Source organism: Podarcis liolepis, assembly GCF_965112155.1.
Source record: "Podarcis liolepis genome assembly, chromosome: 15".
Taxonomy (NCBI): domain Eukaryota; kingdom Metazoa; phylum Chordata; class Lepidosauria; order Squamata; family Lacertidae; genus Podarcis; species Podarcis liolepis.
In genome coordinates this window covers 18,032,280-18,052,267 of record NC_139566.1, presented here as the reverse complement: position 1 = coordinate 18,052,267, position 19,988 = coordinate 18,032,280, and the positions used below count along the sequence as shown (strand labels likewise).

The 19,988-nt window shown below is 49.2% G+C and overlaps 1 protein-coding gene across 2 annotated transcripts; it reads right to left on the bottom strand.

The window, feature by feature from the left end:
- Positions 1–693: 693 nt before the first annotated feature.
- SART1 (spliceosome associated factor 1, recruiter of U4/U6.U5 tri-snRNP) lies at positions 694–18,545 on the bottom strand. Of its 2 annotated transcripts, XM_083478180.1 has the most exons (20): positions 18,093–18,545; positions 15,413–15,467; positions 14,934–14,989; positions 13,781–13,907; positions 11,134–11,239; positions 10,737–10,814; positions 10,473–10,572; positions 9,718–9,863; positions 9,034–9,240; positions 7,880–8,001; positions 7,465–7,628; positions 5,698–5,828; positions 4,666–4,836; positions 3,904–4,014; positions 3,169–3,256; positions 2,843–2,933; positions 2,289–2,424; positions 1,838–1,927; positions 1,435–1,556; positions 694–958 (listed from the first exon to the last, which is right to left on the bottom strand). In XM_083478180.1, the coding sequence occupies exons 1-20, from the start codon at positions 18,460–18,462 to the stop codon at positions 940–942; spliced, it is 2,490 nt and encodes an 829-aa protein (XP_083334306.1). In that variant the 5' UTR covers positions 18,463–18,545; the 3' UTR covers positions 694–939. The 2 variants fall into 2 exon arrangements, with proteins under 2 accessions (XP_083334306.1, XP_083334307.1); XM_083478181.1 differs by lacking the exons at positions 694–958; positions 1,435–1,556; positions 1,838–1,927; positions 2,289–2,424; positions 2,843–2,933 and adding an exon at positions 3,050–3,113 and having other exon boundaries at positions 3,144–3,256.
- Positions 18,546–19,988: the final 1,443 nt, after the last annotated feature.

Here is a 19,988-nt window from a genome sequence, read left to right as displayed (position 1 = left end):
TGGGGTGGTTAAAACAAAGAAGGGGTTGCAGAAAGCTCTGAAATGATCTCTTTGAACGGTGGCTGGGTAATAAAATGTTAAAGATGGTTCAAAATAAAGAAATGCAATGCTAATAAGGTCTGAGCAGGCAGTGATTGACCAGCAAAGAGATGTGGGGCTTGAGGTGGATAAGTTTGAACTTGTTAATCAAGCAGTGGCTGTGAAAAGTGTGAACTCTGTGTTGGAGATCATTAGGAAATGAAACAAACTGCCACTATCATAATGCCCCTATACATTCCATGTATGACCACACTTGGGGGGGGGGGATTATGTAGCTTTTGGATGAGTTGCAGAGCAGCTGCAGCTCTTTCTCAGTCCTGTTTGGGAGAGAACCTGAAGGTTTTCTGCACGCATAGCAGGCCCCCTTGTTCTCCTGCCCTCTGCTGCCAAACAGCTTTAGATGGAACCAAAGTTGCTGAAGTTTGTACCATTTCAAGTGGAGGCTTACTGGACATTCCCTGACTAAGCCAATTTTCTATATGCAGGGAATGCGCAAGGAGCCGTCAGTCCCATGAGCCTCTTAGCTGCAATCTGAAGTGATAGAGAAGATTATATGTAGCCCAGTGTGTTCTTCCCATTTCATCAGCCACCAAACACAGCATTTTAAACTCTTGTTCATACCGGGACAGTAGAAGGAAGAGGCTCAACAATGAGTGAGGAAGCAGTTACTTTTACTTAAGCTATTTGGTTTCACATATATAGATACAAAAAAATGGTGCTAAAAACTCAGCTCCACAACTATATACACCCCTCCCCATATTTCAAAGTGGGGAAGGGACATGATGAACACGTTTCCTTCAGGAAGCAATGGACCTAGGCCCTCTGCGGGGACCCCGACCACAGTACTGCTCCGCAGAATCCTGAGCAAACATTTCTCTCCGATGCAGAAAGCAAAGACCTTTATTTGGTGATGGTGTTTCTGTGGAGGGGGAAGAGAGAGAATAACCAGTTAGCAAAGGGCCTGGATGCAGCAAGCAAGAGAGACGCCACCTGCCCACTCCTCCAGAGAATGAGAAGCTCTTAGCTCCTCTCCCCTAGCAGGGAAAATGAAAGGGGTGGAAACAGCAGCTACGAAGCCAGAATCCATCTGCTTCAAGACTCAGCCACACGCTTCCTTGTACAGGTGGCTTAGGGTGCACAGCACACCATGAGCATTTAGTACTGCCCCACTCTCTGCCGATGTGATTGGCAAACTTTTGTGAGGACTGGCTGCTTGAGAGTGACTTATGGAGATCTTTTCAGGACTTTATCAAGGCAGACAGGTGAGCCAAACAGTCAGCTGCAGAGTCGCCCACAGAGAAGGCTGCCTCCCTTCTCCTTAGCAGGAAGGATCCCCACCTGGCACCCCTCTCTCACACCAGCCCCAAGACATCCCCTCCCCCTGCAATTCCTTACGCATTCATGCTCTTCCCGCTGCCACTGAGCACAATGTAAGGAGTCTTCTGGGCCTTCTGCTTCTCCTGCAGCAAAGCCACCGTGCCCAGAGGGGTGTCGCTGGAGCTCATCTTTTTCAAGAGCTGGAGGAAGAGGAGACAGATCCAATCAGGACCACTTCCCTCACCATCCCTGTACTCCTGCCCTCTGCATAATTCCTCTCCCTAGTTGATGTCTCACACAGTAATGTAAAGAGGCACATTTCAACGGCTGGTCAAAAGCTACCCCTCCTGAAAGGGGAAATGGGTGCCACACTTAAGCAGGCCCTGGAGAGACCAATCATTTTGGGGAACAGGCAAGTGGGATGGTCTCAGATTCTCCACGCTACTGGAACTGGCCAGTGCCTCCCTCTCCCTTCACTCACCGCCTCCTCATCTAGTTTCTTCATGCGCCGCTCGGTCTTCATCTTCCCAGAGCCCTTCCCGTGAAAACGGTGAGAGAGCTGTCGGAACGCCTGGAGCAAGAAGAAGACCGGAGGGTTAAACAGCTTCAGCTGGGTTGGCTGCCGCACCTCAAGCAGACCAAGGCTGAGAACGAGGACCACAGATGCCTATTTGTTGAGACTGAGCCAGCCTTGCCCAACCAGCCCCCCCACCCAGATGTTCTGGACAGCAGCTTCCACTAACCAGCCAACACACCAAAAATTATTTTATCAGGCAGCTGCCCTATTGAGAACCAGTTACTCCCTCCTGGAAGTGAGGAAGCTGCTCCGTTAAAACTGCCTTGCTTGGTATTATTATACCATATGCATAGTATACCACAATATAAGCCATCTATCATACCAGAAGAGGGCTGATAGCCCTGCCTATTGGTACCTCTTTGGGTGTGAGTTTGCGCCCAGTCTCATCTACATATTCTATTTTCACATCTGGCTTGTAACCGTCTTTCTCCTTGAAGTCCTGAGTGAAGCCCCGGTATTCTTCACGCCGGCTGTATTTGTCATCAATGGCCCTGTAAGGAGGAGGAGGGAACAGAGCAGCCTTAACCTCACTGGCCCAGCCTGGCAAATACAGAGTCTTCAGCTCGGTAGTGGCGCCCTCCCTGTGGAATGCCCTCCCACCAGATGTCAAAGAGAACAACAACTACCAGACTTTTCGGGCGGCTTTTAATGTTTGATGTAGTACAGTATTTTAATAATTTTTTTTGGAAGCCGCCCACAGTGGCTGGGGAAGCCCAGCCAGATGGGCGGGGTATAAATAATAAATTATATTATTATTATTATTATTATTATTATTATTATTATTATTATTATTATTAAGCTCTGCTGGTTTTGCCATGTCTAGAAATTTCCTGACCCAGGCTATCTCTGCCTGCCTGATTTGGCACTGGAGAGCCAGGAGCTCCTTCCCCCACCCACCAAGCCACTCACATTTTGTCCTCAATGCAGTAGACTGCCGATGGCAGAGACTTATTGGGTGCCTTCACTCTTGCCACCTTCTGTACGGTAGTCTCCAGCAAGCCTGGTGAGGAGAAGGAGAGAGAAAGAAAATGGACTTGCAATATCCTACTCATGCAGCCCTCTTGGAGGAAGAGTGCCAGCGGACACGGAATGCAGATGGAGCCCCCTTCTCGACACCAAAGGAAGACTGACCTACACACAGGCCTGCAGGTAGCAGGAAGGCTCTGGCCAACCCCTCACCCTTCATACACACACACACACACACACACACACACACACACACACCCCGGCCTTACCTTTGTTTTGGCAGAGCATAAGAGCAGCCGCCAGGCCCCGGTTCACAATGGGCTCCTCGTCCAAGATGGTGGTGGAGGATGCTGAGAACTGCATATCAAATGAAAGAAGGGGGAAGGAATCACGCTCAGTTCACCCCGCTTGTACTGACCCACTGGAATTTAGGCTCCAGCAGATGCCTTCAGCACATTTAGGTGGGAGATCCCTTGGAATCCCAGTTACAGAAAGGAAATGTATGTCTTAGTGGAATCCAACTGAAGACACCATGCACTGTTTGCTGTTCTCTCCTTTGAATTTGGAGCCCACAGGGAAATTCCTCTCACCTGATCCTCAGTTGTATCCAGATCAGTAACTTCAAGAAGTAATCACCGAACTTCTAAGCTGATGGACAACTGCACATTATACGCTTGGTAGCTACATCTGCACTGGCAGCTTAGAAACGTGGCTGTATCAGGAATTATAATGTATTATATATCTAAACCCCAATGTTTTGTTACCCCTGCAGGATGGTGTACACGGTTACTGCCGGTGGTTCTATGATTTCATATCTAGCTTTTCTTTAAATTCATGAACTGGGTTGGAGATTTTATATTCTATATATTGTCAAGGCCTCTGGGCTCACTGCCGCTGCTGGCAAGAAGGGGAAGGGATGCCAGTCCTAAAGTGGCTGCCAAAGAATCTTAGAGTGCCAGCCTGGAACCCCCCCCCCCAAACACACACACAAAAGGCAAACTCACATCCTGTTGCTGTTTCTCCTCATCCAGATTGACAGTGCTCCAGCCGATGTTCTCCTCCCCGTCTGAGTCTGAGCCCCCGTTTGCTGACCTCTCGTCATCTCGCTCAAAATCCTGAGAAGGGATAAAGGGAGGAGGAGGAGGAGACTGTGTTACAAGCCAGGGGAAGAGCAACTGCTTGGAATGCAGAAGGGTCAAAACCCCAATGGCATCTCTAGGTAGAGCTGGAAGAGAGACCCCTCCCCTAGCAGAAATCCTGAAGAGCTGCTGCTGATCAGTGTGGACAGTACTAGATGGACTCACTCTAAGGCAACTTCCCATGTTATGGTCATCCGTCACACTTTAATTTATTTAATTTCATAAAATGTATATACAGTTTGATTGTTTAAAAAACCCTCAAAGCAGTTACAAAGAGAACATAACAATACCTATAAAAACAGTTAAACAGAGCTATTTAAAACACTGAAATAATAATGAAAACCAGCAATGAACTAAAACCAGGTTAGACCACACTTCCGCATTCACTCCTTTGAGGATTCCCCTGCCCCTTTTTTTATAATCAAGCGGTGCGTACATTTTATGGAATAAATGAAAACTATCTCGCAGCAGTGAGTTCCAGAAATTAACGCTGCACTGTGTGAAGAGCCATGGCTACACCGGAGAGCTGCTTCTTGGAACACAATACTGGTAGCGGGGTGCTGGTTAGCAATTCCACTTGGGTCTCATCTGCACTGACCAGGCCAGCATCCCTTAGGGGCTTATTACCATGAGCTCTTCCTGGTCCTCGCGGTTGCCGGCCAGCCCGTAGGTGGGGATCTCGCCCAGTGTGCGGCAGAACTCGGAGGTGGCGTTGAAGACTATGGCCCCCTTCCGCTCCAGCTCATCGTCGTCCTCTTGGCTTCGGCTGGTCTCCAGCTTCTTCACTATTTCTATGACCTGAAAAGTTGACAGGCAGGGGAGGGTTAGTAACACTGAAGAAGAGCTAGCTAGGGTCCAAAGGCCTCCAGGAGGCTGCCTGGAAAATGGGAGAGTACTTAGGGATGGAAGAAAGTGAGATCCATTTGTGGGGGCACTGACTATAGTGCAGTGGTTAATGTCGGAACAGGGCCTGGGCGACCAGGGATCCACACTTGGCAATAAAGCTCACTGGTTGACCTTGAGCTCAGTCACTACCTCACGGCCTACCCTACCTCGTAGGGTTGTTGTGGGGATTACACGAGGAAGGGGAAAAACACATACACCACAATGAGCTCCTTGGAGAAAACGGTGGCACGTAAAAGCCATAAATAAACAAAATAAACAATACACTGCTTCCAATCAAGCACAAATCTGTTTGGCCTGATAGTTATATGCATGCATTGAATCCTAACAACAACAACAACAACTTATTACTTGTACCCCACCCATCAGACTGGGTAGCCCCAGCCACTCGGCAGCTTCCAACAGAATGTAAGAAAATACACAATACATCAAACATTAAAAGCTCCCCGATAAAGTAAAATGAGAATGCTTTGGATGTTCCGGCAGCATTAAGCTCTCCAGAAAAGGTGGCAGGACTGAAGTTTCTGAGTTCCAAATACAGTATTTTTTTTTCTGTGTTTGTTCTGAAATTATATATATATATTTTTAAAAACGACCTTCAGGAGATGGTCTCAGAAGCTGATGCAGAGTATATTTGGTGGCTACCCAGGCCCCATGGCACCCGCACTTCTCCTTGCCCTTGAGGTGCCAAGGAGAACCTCTTGCCGCTTTACAAGGTCAGCCTCTGTGGCAGCTGGATCCCCTCCATTTCCTCACCTTCTCCCCACTGTCCTTCAGCTGCTGGATCTGCCGCAGCTTCCGCCCCTTTTCCAGCTGCTTCTGCAGCTCCAGTTCCGCCTCATCCTCCTCCAGGGCAGCAGGAGAGTCAGGGCCTGCAAGAGCGTCTTCTGCCAGAAAGAGGGGGAGAAAAGGAGGCGAAAAGGTCTTACAGTGGTGCCTCGCAAGACGAAAATAATCTGTTCCGCGAGTCTCTTCGTCTAGCGGTTTTTCTGTCTTGCGAAGCAACCCTATTAGCGGATTAGCACTATTAGCAGTTTAGCGGCTATTAAAGGCTTAGCGGATTAGTGGCTAAAAGGCTATTAGCGGCTTAGCGGCTTAGAAAAAGGGGGGGAAAGCGGGGAAAAATCGGAACACTCGCAAGACGTTTTCGTCTTGCAAAGCAAGCCCATAGAGAAAATCATCTTGCGAAGCAGCTCAAAAACGGAAAACCCTTTCGTCTAGCGGGTTTTCCGTCTTGCGAGGCATTCGTCTTGCGGGGCACCACTGTATTTCCAGTGTTTCACCCTGGATTCCCCACCCTTGCGCTCAGAAAGATCTGCCTCCCAATGGACCGTGGCCTTTAACCCTCACCCCCAAGTTTCTAGGTTCAGCCTTCCCCCAACCTCGCACCCTCCAAATATTTTGGACTACCAACTCCCCCTTTCATTTTCATTTCACTTTTAATTTGTATGGCACCTTTCTACACTGCTGTTATACACAACACAGTTTACAAGCCTGTTGAAACAAAATGTAAAAAGAAAGAGCACACATCCTAGAACAATCCAACCCAATGCAAATAAATCATAATGGGAAAAAACGATTTTACAAGAACCTATCAAATAATGTAGTATTCAATAATCCATTTAGAATACAGGTAACTCCCTATTTGCGCGTGAACCACTAATGCCTGTGCCGTTTTCGCCACCACAAGGGGGCAGGGCTGGAACGGGGGGGGGGGGAGAGGAATGGAGCAGGGGCAGTATGGGGCAGCCCCCACGTAAATGTGGAGTAGCCTGCATAATAAGATGGACCTTCAAGTACGGTATCCAAAAATTATAATTAAATCAAAATTCACTCTCAACAATTGCAACAAATAATTATTAGACTATAATAAATAAAAATAACAGAAAAGTAACTATACATAAAATACTATATAACAAGATAGGTTATAAAATTGCTCCCATCAGCAAAACTGTGTTGGCCGGGGCTAACTGTAGCTGGTAGTCCAAAACCTCTGAAGTGAGCAAGGTTAAGGCAGGCTAAGCCAGAGCCAGTGTTTCAGTTTATGGGGCAGATAAGGCCAAGGGAATGTGGCCCTCTACCTGAAACAGGTTCTCCATCCCTGTTGTAAATCAACCCAAACACCATTGGAAGTCAAACGGAATCCATTCCGGCAGTTCGTTCGACTTCCACAACGTTCGAAAACCAAAGCGCGGCTTCTGATTGGCTGCAGGAAGCTCCTGCAGCCAACTGGAAGCCGCAGAAGCTCCATTGGAGGTTCAGCTTCCAAAAATAGTTCGCAAACCGGAACACTCACTTCTGGGTTTGTGGCGTTTGGGAGCCAAAATATTTGATAACTAAGCTGTTCGAAAACCAAGGTATGACGGTACAGAGGTTTTTCAATTGTGTAAAAAAAAACACCACAGGTCTAAAATGAAGAAAATAAAACACAGACACCTTCAGCCAATCCTTTATGCACTTTCCTTTGAGAATGCCTCTAACCCCCTCTCCTTCGGCCACCCAATCATCCCCAAGCAGACTCACCATCTTCACTGCTGATCTCCATTCTCTCCACCCGAATGTCGTCTGACTGGGGCAACTGCTCTGAAGCTCCATTCCTGGCATATTCCGTGTAGCCCTCACCATCCTCCTCCTCCTCTTCTTCCTCTACCACGGCAGTCTTCCTCCTCCTCCCCCGGCCACGAGCCCTAGAGAGCCATTGCAGGGGAGACATTGAGCACAGGAAGAAGTTCTCTGCACCAGAGGTGATGCAATCACAAGCTGTGGCACCCCAGACCTAGCACGGAGACACTTCTTGGGTAGAGGGGTCTAGGAGGGATAAACCCCCTGCCTGCTCACCAACTGAGGTAACACGCGAGGTGGGAAGCAGCACTCAAGGGCCACGGAATACTTCTGCAGCCCCTCCCCTGCTCAGCCAGCCCCATTCTGCCCCTGTTACCTGGAGCCAAAGTCCCTCTCGCTGTCCATGCTGCTCAGTGGCAGGAGATCATCGGCCTTCACTGGCTTCTCCTTCTTGCGGATCTTCTTCACCCGTCGCTTTGTCTTCTTGAAAGTGACGTTCTATGGCAAGGAGCAGAAGCATCAAAAAGCAAGCCCAGGCCTCTGGGAGAACTGCCGGCCTGCCCTCCTGCACCCATACAAGACTCTCCCACCCCAAAGGCCTTCTGCTACTCAAGGCTATAAAGCGAAGTCCTTGGGTCCAACATGCTTCTGGCATTCCCATCTTGAATTTTGGGCTAAGCTCCCAAGGGGAAAGAGCTCAGTTTCCTTAGGAAAGGAGTTTGCCACATGGTGTGGAGGAAGGCAGGCCATTTATATGGACGTGAATATTTGATGCAGTTGAATGCAAAGCTTGGAACGTGTGAAGAGGTTTTGTGACCAAGATGATCCAAGGGCCTGGAAACAAAGTCTTATGAGGAATGGTTGAGGGAGCTGGGGATGTTTAGCCTGGAGCAGAGGAGAATGAGAGGAGATAGGATAGCCACCTTCAAATATCATGGAACCAGCTTGCTTTCTGTGTCTCTGGAGGGAAGGACCCAAACCAGTAGATTCGAAGGGGATACTGACTAAACATTAGGAAGAAATTTCTGATGGTAAGAGATGTTTGACAATGGGAATGGACTACCTCCAAAGGCTTTTAAGCAGAGGTTGGATGGCCATCTTTCAGAGATTATTTAGCTGTGATTCCTGCACTGCAGTGGTGAAACTTTGGGTCTCTTCCAACTCTACAATTCTATGGACTGGTGTCCAGAAATGGAGGATGCATTTGCAATTTCTGACTGCAACAAACCATTCATTCATCCCTTCCCACTGCAAAGGTCAGAGCTAAGGGAAGGAGACTCAGAAGAGACAACCTCCCCACTCCAAAGGCTTCCTGATGTTCCTCCATTCTTGTGCCCTGCTGCTGACAGCCTGTCGAGACCTCCCTCTTGACTTTTCTCACAACAGGAACTTTCCCCCTTGCCTCTAATCTTCCAGGGTCCAGGACACCTGCTCTTTCCTCCAGCCTAAGTTCCTAGGACTAAGAGCTGTGGACAAAAACTCTCAAGGAACCCCCAAGAACCACATGAAGATAGAGGATCCCTGCCTTACCATCTCCTCTGGCGAGAAGTACTCTGAAGCCAGGCGGAGGCCCGGCACATCCAGGGTCTGAGCCCGGTTGTGTAGGCTGTCCCGGATCTGCTGCAGCTCCCGCTCCCAAGACCCGTCCGCCATCCCCACCGAGTCCAGCTTGAAGGACTTCTTCTTCTCCCCTTCGATCTCTTCATCGTACTTGGACAGGACACTCTTGTGCTTGTACTGGGGAGAGAGAAAAAAGAAGGGATCAGAGGAGAGGAGGGGGAATCACCAATGTGAGAGGAGCTCCAGGGGCCTGGAACAAGAAGGGGCTGGTGGGCAAAGCCGAGGCTTAAGAGCAGCAACACTTGAAATCTCCCAAGCCTGCCAGCAAGTCACTTCCTCCCAACACTTGAGCCTGACCTCTTCGTCCTGATATACGGCTGTGGGCTGTAGATGCTCTCCTTGGGCAACCTGAGCTACTACAGAGGGAGGGAAATATATATCTGTACCCAAACCTGGTGCCCTCTGTATGTTTTGGGCTTCCAGGTCCCATACAGTTGTGCTGCCTGGGGCTGATGCAAGCTGCAGCCCAAAACAGCTCCGGGACAGCTCTATCCACTGCTGCCATGCCACGCCTATTTTTCTATCCCAATGCTTTATTCTGTATATTCTGCCTGGTTCCCTCCCATAAACAACAAAACAAGGAAGCTCCCTTACGAGCACCATGTCGTCCACGCTCTCCTCTTCCTCATAGGGCTTGTATTCTGGCTTCTTCTTGCGCAGCTCCACGTTCTTCTTGGCTTTCTCATTGTCCACTATGTTGACGTTCACCAGCACATCGCCGCCCTCCTCCTCCAAGACTCCTAAAAGGAAGCTGGCAGTCAGCGTGAAGTCAGCCACTTCACAACACAACTCTTTCTAATGCTACTGACCAATTGTTGAACCCGAACCATGTCTCATTGGACGCCGACCTTGACCCTCCCCTTGTACATATGGACCTGCTTGCCATGCTCTTTACTGCTGCCCGTTCAGAGATCTCCTCCCATTGGAAAGACCCCAAAGGTCCATCTCTGGCAGGGAGGGCAAGGGGAAAGCGCAGAAGGGTGGAAACGCCTTTTACTTTGAACATATTGAATATGTAGAATAAATCTCAAATGGACTTCTGCTAGCAAAACAGGGCTTCCCCCTCCCCATGCCCCCTCCCGAAATTGGCTTGGGGGAAGGTCAGGAGAACCCCCCAGAACAGGGTGTGGATGTTGAATTCCCCCCCGTTTCCATGCACCCCAGAGGTTGGGTAGGGGGAGATGGAAATGCTGAAAGAGTGTTTGTGTCCCTGCATGAGAGTGAGAGAGAGAGTCTGTATGTGACTGCATGTGTACAAGTGTGGGAGCAAGAGTTGCAGCCTGCAACCTGGTCACTGGATGGAAAAGCCAGAGGACACGCCAAGAGTGTTGCAATCTCTGTCCCCCCACCTTTGTCCTTGAGCGTCAGGATGACCGTCTTCCCTTCCTGGAAGGAATCAATGGTGTGCTCTACTGTCAGACCCTTCAAATCCCGTGAGCTGTAGCTCACCTGCAGGGAAGAGGATTAAAAGCAGGCATCAGAACAGCTAAGGCAATCATCATGTTTCCTACAATTCTATTATTATAACTGAAGATTCTATCCCTTTGATGGGATGCTCTGTTGGGACATGAACCCAACTCATGTCTGTGAGCTTGTGGGATTGCTCTCCTCACCTTCTTATTCTGCCCAAATTCCTCCTCCACGAGGCTGCTGACACCAAACTCCTGATCCATCTCTTCCAAGAGCTTGGCCTGTTGCAAGGAAGGAAAGAATACAAAACATGGAGTACAGCTCTAGATAGGACACACTGAGAGGAAAGGAAGGTGTAGAGGTAGAGGAAGTACATGTCCAGTGGTTTGGGCAAAGCAAATGCATGGAGGAAAGCAGTTAGCATTAAGGACTGGTGAACTGGCTCCCTCTCTCCACCATGCCAGGAATGCAGGACAGAATACTGTCTGCCAAATTTCGTGAAGGATGGCACAGGCATTGAATGGTACAACAGGCTCCCCGCCCCCACCTCCCGTCAAAGTACAGTCAGCTCTCCAGGGTCTCAAAGGGGGCAATACCAACCCTCTTCTCAGCCATATCCTTCTCCAGCTGCAGCTTCCGACTTCTTTCAATCCAGGCAGCGGTGTCATCGAGCCAGGGGTCATCTTCACCAAGCGACTTGATCTTCCTGAGGGCAGGAAAAAAGAAGAACACCCTGCTCAAAGATGATCACCCCAAGGATTCCCCAGTCACCCCAAAGATTTGAATGAGACCCTAAGTTTTCACCAAAGACAGGGTGGAACAGGAGGGCAAGAAGAGGACTTGGAGGAATGTGGCGTTAAGAAAAGATTAAAGGAGAACAATGAGCTAAGTCAGCTAGGGGACTTCACAAACCTAGAACAGAGTGAAAACCCAGCCAACTTTCCTTTAAGTGCTAGGCAGAGACCTTCTTTATTGTTACCAACTGCATTTCTGTATAAAGTATAATCTGCCTGAAAAACAGTCTTCATTTCATAAGCCCCCAAAATGACTTCAGTTCAGTAACAAGAACCACAGTTAGTAATAAGAAGCCATTGATTATTATTAATTTTTAAATGACATGGCAAGTTTGGAGAACTGCAGCCATCAGAAGGACTTACTGATTCACCACAGAAGGACTTACTGATTCAAGCTGGAATCTGATGAAGAACTTTTCCTGAGGAACCAAAAAGCTATCAATCTGCTGCTTGATCTCAGAAAGACTCCTCAGTGAAACTTACTGGGGTTTTTTAAACAGGTGGTTCATCGTATTCATTTGGGATTTTGTGTGTTTGTAAAATGCTTGTGCTGTTGATTTCATGTATTAGCATTATATACAATAGATACAATTCTTCTAAAGTCTCTTTATTTAGTGTGCTGATTGTTGAGACTTTCCGCTCACTTTACTACAGCTGCATCCACCTGCACAGAGTTGGCTAACTGTTAATTATTTTTGCATTAGTTTTAAAAGCTGTTAGTTAATAAGTTGCCATCAAGTAATTTCCAGTTAAAGCAGGATACAAATATATTAAACAACTAAATAACTCAGAAAAGCAGCTTAAATGACGAAATTGCCAACCACTGGAGAAGGAGTCAGCCAAGCTGGAAACCTGACCTGCTAGTGGATCAGAGTAGGAGATCCAGGCCAGTGCCTCAAAGGAGATGTCCCTTTCCAGACAAAAGCAGAGATATCCCTCCCCAGAAAAAACTGAGGGCAGAATAACCAGGTAGGGCAAAATGGTGCCCTCCAAAGGCTGCGGGACTCCAGCTCCCAGCAGCCCTGGCCAATATGGTGAGTGATTAGGATGATGGGAGTTGAAGTCATACACACATACAGTTACCGTATTTTTCGCCCCATAAGACGCACTTTTTCCCCTCCAAAAATGAAGGGGAAATCGGGGTGCGTCTTATGGGGCAAATGCCTGCAAGCCTCGCGCGCCCGGCAGGAGGTCCCACCGGGTGCGCGAGGCTTGGGGCCGCAGCCTGTCGCCCGAAGCACGGGGAGCCCTCCGGAGGGCTCCCCCTGCTTCGGGCGAGTGTCTGCAAGCCTCGCGCACCCTGCAGGAGGTCCCACCGGGTGCGCGAGGCTTGGGGCGGCAGCCTGTCGCCCGAAGCACGGGGAGCCCTCCGGAGGGCTCCCCCTGCTTCGGGCGAGTGTCTGCAAGCCTCGCGCACCCGGCAGGAGGTCCCACCGGGTGCACGAGGCTTGGGGCGGCAGCCTGTCACCCGAAGCACGGGGAGCCCTCCGGAGGGCTCCCCCTGCTTCGGGCGAGTGTCAGCAAGCCTCGCGCTCCCGGCAGGAGGTCCCACCGGGTGCGCGAGGCTTGGGGCGGCAGCCTGTGCTTCTAGGTGCGCGCAAGCAGTCCGCTAGCCTTGGGAGAGCCGCGCGGCTCTCCCAGGGCTAGCGGACTGCTTGCGCGCACGCAGAAGCTTGGGGCGCGCTGAGCTCAGCACGCCCCAAGCTCCTGGTGTAGCGCAGCGATCCGCTAGCCCTGGGAGAGCCCCGTGGCTCTCCCAAGGCTAGCGGACTGCTTGCGCGCACGCAGAAGCTTGGGGCGCGCTGAGCTCAGCACGCCCCAAGCTCCTGGTGTAGCGCAGCGATCCGCTAGCCCTGGGAGAGCCCCGCGGCTCTCCCAAGGCTAGCGGACTGCTTGCGCGCACGCAGAAGCTTGGGGCGCGCTGAGCTCAGCACGCCCCAAGCTCCTGTTGTAGCGCAGCGATCCGCTAGCCCTGGGAGAGCCCCGCGGCTCTCCCAAGGCTAGCGGACTGCTTGCGCGCACCTAGAAGCTTGGGGCGCGCTGAGCTCAGCACGCTCCAAGCTCCTGGTGTAGCGCAGCGATCCGCTAGCCCTGGGAGAGCCCCGCGGCTCTCCCAAGGCTAGCGGACTGCTTGCGCGCACGCAGAAGCTTGGGGCGCGCTGAGCTCAGCACGCCCCAAGCTCCTGGTGTAGCGCAGCGATCCGCTAGCCCTGGGAGAGCCCCGCGGCTCTCCCAGGGCTAGCGGACTGCTTGCGCGCATGCAGAAGCTTGGGGCGCGCTGAGCTCCGCACGCCCCAAGCTCCTGGTGTAGCGCAGCGCACCTGGGGGGGAAATAAATTTTTTCCCCTTTATTTCCCCCCCAAAAAACTAGGTGCGTCTTATGGGCCGGTGCGTCTTATGGGGCGAAAAACACGGTACATCTTTGATTTAGATAGAGCAGCTGAAAATGGTACCCTAGTTTCTGGTTCAGGAGCCTCTTTTCCTTGGCAGCAGCGAGCTTCTCCCGGATCTCCTCTCTCTGCTTCAACACTATTGGATTGATGACCTCAGCTGCCACAGGGTCCTCCTTGCTGCCAGTTTCTGCAGGGCGAAAAAAACCTGAGGTTATCAAAGGGCCATGGAGGATGGGAAGATGGCTGCCTTAGAAACAGTACAGCTCCTCGGTCATCTCTTTTTAAAAATAGGTAACTGGACTAGGATGGAGGAAACCTCTTCTTACAAGAGTCCACTGGGTTCGCAGCAGTACACAAATTCTGAGCCCCCAGTAGCTAAGGCTTACTCGACCCTGAGATGGTAAATTGCACTTCAGGATGTACTGGCTATTCAAGGAAGACGAGAACCACCTTAAAATGGAGCTTCCAAGTCACATCCCTTAAGGAGACCATGGTATCAAAAGCACTGGCAGGGCAAACAGGGAAAGACTCCCTTTGTCTGGTTCCAGGTACAGATGCTCACCCCCACCCCCGGATCTAGGCCCTAGACAGCAACTAAGGAGGCAGAGAAAATCCCCCAAGCACTAGCCCCACAAGCATTGATCAACCATCTTTTACTTTCACCTTGTTTTATTTCTGAGAAAGGCAGGCCTAGGAACTCGGCTATGAAGGCAGGGGGACAGAGAGAACCTTCAGCACTCCCCACAGCCTCCCCACCCCACCCTATTTGCTCAGCTAATTATTTATTGCATTTCTATCCCACCTTTTTCTTCAAAAAGTTCAATGATGTGTTCATGGTTCTCCCCCTCATCTTATCCCCACAACCACCTTGCGAGGGAGGTTAGGCTTAGAGACGGTAACTGGCCCAAGGTCACCCAGTGAGCTTCATGGCTGAGCGGGGATTTGAACTCTGGCCTCCCAGGTCCTACTCCAACACACTAACCACTACACTACTCTAGGACCTGTGAGAAGCCTGGGCAACCAACAGAGCCACAGCACGTGGGCTAGTGTTCCCCTTTAACCAGCAGGCCATGCTTCCTCTTGCTTTAGCAGCCAGCAGCGGGGAGGCAAGAATCCTGGAAGGTACAGCAGCAGCAGAGGAACACCAAGGGCTATTCTCTGAATGGAGTCTGAGGCCATAAAGCCATGTGGCACAGAAACCGGAATCACTCACCCTTTTTGACAGAATTGATCTCCAAAGGCTTCAGCCCAAGTTTAGCCCGAAGCTTGCTGTCGAGAGAAAGGCAGAAATATCAAACCCTGCTCAGCAAATCACTACAAGTCACAATGGCTCCATTGCCTAAGCAGCAACTTTCTGCTTCTCAGAAATCACTCTGGGGAGTTTTCTGCCCAGCTCCAAGTTAGCAGCTCTCTTCCCCCCCCCCTTCAATGATGTTTTTTATTTTCTTTACACAATCATTCTTACAGTACATTAATCAACATATAAACCTTTTTGTTCTGCCGAGCTTGTGATTTCCCTCCTTCCCTTCAGCTGGTATCCCTTATCAAATCCAGTCGCATATTTTAATCCGAGTTAGCAGCTCTCAAATGCACCAGTTTTAATTAGTCAGGGCCAGCTGTCAAAAGATCACAGCAGGAGGCATTTTCAAAGCTACAGGGATACAGAAAGACATCAGGCTCTGTCGCACTCACTTTGTCTCCTCAATGCTGAGGGAAGCATCTCCCGAGCTAGACTTTGGACCGACAACTGTTTGGGAATAAAGACAGAGAGAAGTTTGGTTAGTTAAAACGGAAAAAAATATTTAGTCCAAGTTATGAGCGTTCTTGCATTTCTCCCACCATGTTTAGATTCCAAACTTCTTCAAAGGCAGTCAGGGTGGGATTTACATGGGGTGGTGGGTGGGGAGTTATTGTTTAGTTTGCTATTACGTTATGTCTTTTTGTGTTTCTATATTTTAAATCGCCCTGTGATCCTTGGATGAAGGGTGATTTATAAATATAACTAATTTTGTTGTTGCCATCCATTTGCCTCGAGAGATAATGCTGCACTAGCAGCACCAAGGTGAAACAACAACAACAACAACAACAACATAGTGACACACTGCTTTGAAGCCCAGGTGGTCAGGACTTCAAAGAACAGTGTGGGGCTGTTTGAAAGTCATTTTGCAAGCAACACTACGTTACCCTTTGAACCTCCCAAGCATGGGGCAGTTTGCAAAAGGGCTTTCACACATCACTGCACTGAGCTTTCACTGTACATGCCTTGTGCTCACAACCAACATAGAATCAAATCCCACCCCCATCAGCTGATGTCCCCTTCCATTCCAGTGATGTCAGCTGACTGACTATTGTTTTAATGGCCTCACAGGTTCTCTGCTCACAGGTTCTCTGCTCCAATGCAGCTGACACTAAAACAACATTTAACATATTTAAGAAAATGAAGCAGAGCTAGTGACTAACAACTGGAGCGGGGGCTTTGAGCAAAATGTCATCTCTATGGTCCTCAGATGTTCCTGCTGCTCTTCTTTATCCAAAAGTATTATTAAATATTGCAATGTACTCTGTGGGACAGACACCCCTGAAAAGCATGCTTAGGATTGTAGCCATGCATTCCCTGCTTGACTCCTGTCCCCCAGAATTCATTTCAAATGACCCTCTTTCTAAGCCAGCACATGCATGGCTGCAACAGGGAACTCTGACCCTATCCAGGCTCACAGTCTGCCTGAATTCAATGTCAGGGGAAACCTCTTAGAGCCATGCAAATGCACACAGGGACACCTAACATGTCATTCTCTTTCCTGATCATTAAGCACAAGAATTCTCATGATATATATCTACAAGAACACAGAATTGATATAAAATAGCCCTCCTCAACCTGGTGTCCTCCAGACATTTTGGACTACAACTCCCATAAGCCCCAGGCAGCCATAATCAAAGATGACATCAGTTTTAGGCCACAACACAGGAGGCTGCCTTTTGCCAGGTCAGGCCACCGGTCCATCTTGCACTGAACAGAAGGCTTTCCAGGGATTCAGACTCGGGGACCCAATTAATACTCAAGGTATATCTCCAATAACTGATAATGTGCCATGTTTTTCTAAGGCCTAAACCCCCACCCTCCTGGCTTTTAAATCAGTTGAGGACTGGGTTCTTGCAGAGTAAATACTGTATTGCTACAGACTTCCAAGGAAGAAGCCATATTAAGTCTGCTGCAACAAACACAAGGGTTTTGTGACACATTAAAAGATTAACAAGCACATTACCCTTATTAGTTTTTGTGGATTGGAATCCACTTCACTAGGTACATCTTGACAGGGAATGAAGAGCCTTTAATTGTGTGTAACTAGGGAAGGGATTTAGCTCAGGAAGTGATGCTTAGTGATCCAAGCACATTCCTATTTTCTACCAGTGAAGTCTTGGAATCTGTAAGGTGTGGGCTCTGCTGGAACAAAGGAATACAGAAAACTGTATTGCAGCCTTCACCAACCTGGTTGGTTTGGACTACAATACCACCAGGACAATGGGAGTTGGAGACCCAAACATCTGGAGGGCCCTGGGCTGCTGCATTGGCTCATCTTTCTTCATGCAAAACATATGCTCTACCAGAGCTAAAGTCTTTCCTCACTGAATTTGGTGGCATTTACTCCCAGATAAAGATGAGTAGGATTCCAGCCTTACTCTTCCTCCCCTGTCCCACCCTTTCCCAGGGTGTAAAGCAGTGATAGCCCTCATGGTGGCATCCAGATGTTATTAGGCTACAGTTCATAGTACATGATCATTGGCCCTGGTGTAAAGGAAACTGGTTCATTTGAATCGCCTTGCTTATTATTTGGCTGCTCAGATATCTATTCCTCCACCCCAGGAACTCAAGAGTGGCATATAAGGTCCCCAAAATGGACCCTTCAACCTTCACCTGAGGCCCCTTTTCATTAATCTGCTCATTAGGAAGTGTGGAGGGTGGCAGCATGAGAACAGGGCCTTTCCAGTGGCGGCTCCCCATCTGTGAAATGTAGTGGGGGGCCCTCATCTGGTGACGTCACTACATATCTTCGGGCACCAGGTGAATACAATCCATATTAACCCAGGCATTTGGCTTTCAATTATCTACAGCGGCTTTGGGTGGGTGGGTGAGATGTTTCCATCCTACCTTTTTAAAAACAAGAAGCCTCTCTTTGTTTGTTTTGGCTGTGTTTTTTTAATGTATGTGATACTTCATGTATTTCAAGTCACTTTCAGTTACCTTAGTGCGGGACGGGAAAGAAGCGACCAACACATTTAACAAATAACGACAATAAAAAAAACCCGTTGCCGTTTGAGTATCGGGGTGGGCCGGACCCCCCCCCCCGCCTTCCCTCTGCCCACTTTCCCCCACCTGAGCTTTGGGCGGCTTCATATCCTTCGTCGCGCTTCTCCCGCTTGATCCGCCTCCCCACCTCGCCTTCCTGGCTCCCGCTAGCAGCAGCACGGCTTCCCCGGGAAGAGGAGGAGGAGGCGGTAGCGGTGGCCGCCTCATCCCCGCCGCTCCGCCGGCTGCTCCGCTCGCCCCGGCTCCGGCTCCGCTTGCTCCGCCGCTCGCTCCCGTTGTTGCTGCCGCCGCCGCTGCTCCGATGCTTGTGCTTCTTGTGCTCGCGGTGGCGGGACGACGACGACGACGAGGTCCCGGTGCCACCGGTGCCGGAGGCAGGAGGCGGAGGTTCTTCGGAGGTCTCGCCCCGCTCCCGGTGCCGCTTCGACGAACCCATGGACGCGGCTGGACGCTGAGAAAATGGCGTCTCTGCGAGCCAGAGGCTCAGGTGAGTGGCACTTCCTGGTTACCGGCGCTCCACTTCCGGGTTAAACGCGGTGCTTCCGGGCTGGCGTGAATAGGCACCCGGCGCTGGCTTTGGGCGAGAGCAGAGAGTTCCGGAGATGGGTCAAGAAGGCTTGTTTAGTCGGGTGCGAAGGTGTGGGTTCATTTGCTGTTAACAGCAGCGTTCTAAAAATCATTATTTGTTGATATCCCTATTCTCAAACCTTTATTGTGTACAAGATTCCAATAGGGTTCAATACAAAAAAAATAAAAAATCCTGCATCTAACACTTCTGTAACACAGCATTCACGAATCCTCATTGCGTTTTGCAGAAACCTGTCTACTATTTTCATCTTAATTTTTTGTTGCTATGTGGCCTGAAAACTCCAGAAAAGGCAACTGTTTTAAATCAAACTGCAAGGGGCTTTTAAAATCTTAACAAGGGGAAGGGGGATCCTAGCATAATTTGTATAACTGCTACTTGTTTGCGTGTTTAACATATCCTCCATAATCTTCTCCACATTTAAAATGGGAGGCTGTAATTCTTTTAAATACTACTTGTCCCCACCCCTTAAGCTTTTGGCATTTTGACCACATTTGTTTCTTCGTTGGTTTTTTTTAAAAATCTCAGCTGCTCAACAAAAATCAGTTCTAAACTGTCCTACACACTGTGTATCAGAGCATGACTGCTAATGGAATTGGCAGGACTTCTGAGTTTAGGATTGCCTTTCCCAGCTGCACTCCTGTGCATGCTTTACTGAGACATTGTAGGATATATTTGTGAGTTAACATACTTAACAGCTATTCTGCAAGTGGCTTCAGCTAAGAATACAAATAAATGCAGTTAATCTTTCAATAATCACCAGAATAGTGTCTGTCTCTTGTGTCAGCCTTTCTTTACTTGAGAAAGCAAAATTTCTGTTTCAGATTATCACTCCTTTCTTTTATCATTTTTAGAGGGTGAGTAGTGCGTGATTCCTTACTTTAGAGGCTTAAAATGCAATAATGGGGTTGGGACCCACCCCGATACCAGCATATTTTGATGGAAGTTCATACCGTAAGCATTTCAAATGTAAGGGCTGTTGCTCATAGTTGGGACCTTTTGTATGCAAAGCAGATGCTCCAAATTCAATCCCTGACATCTGCATACCCTCCAACATTTCTCCAATGAAAACAGGGGTGTCCCATTCCATAATGATAATTTTACTATTTATACCTGACACATCTTACTGGGTTGCCCCAGCCACCCTTGGCAGCTTCCAACATATATAAAAACATAATAAAACATTAGACATTAACAAAAACTTCCCTATACAAGATTGCCTTCAGATGGCTTGGGGTCAGACAACACCATACCCTCTTACATTTCTCCAGTGAAAATGGGACATCCTGAGAAAAAGGGGGACATTCCAGGATCAAATCAGAAACCGAGACAGCTTCTCCAAAAATAGGGACACTTGGAGGGTCTGCATCTGTAGG

Coding starts and splice junctions, on each gene's coding strand:
- SART1 (XM_083478180.1), bottom strand. CDS start 18,462: ATGGGTTCGTCGAAGCGGCACCGGGAGCGGGGCGAGACCTCCGAAGAA. Junction 15,468..18,092: donor TGAAGCCGCCCAAAGCTCAG/GTGGGGGAAAGT, acceptor ATTCCCAAACAG/TTGTCGGTCCAAAGTCTAGC. Junction 2,425..2,842: donor TACTGCATTGAGGACAAAAT/GTGAGTGGCTTG, acceptor TCCTCCTTACAG/GGCCATTGATGACAAATACA.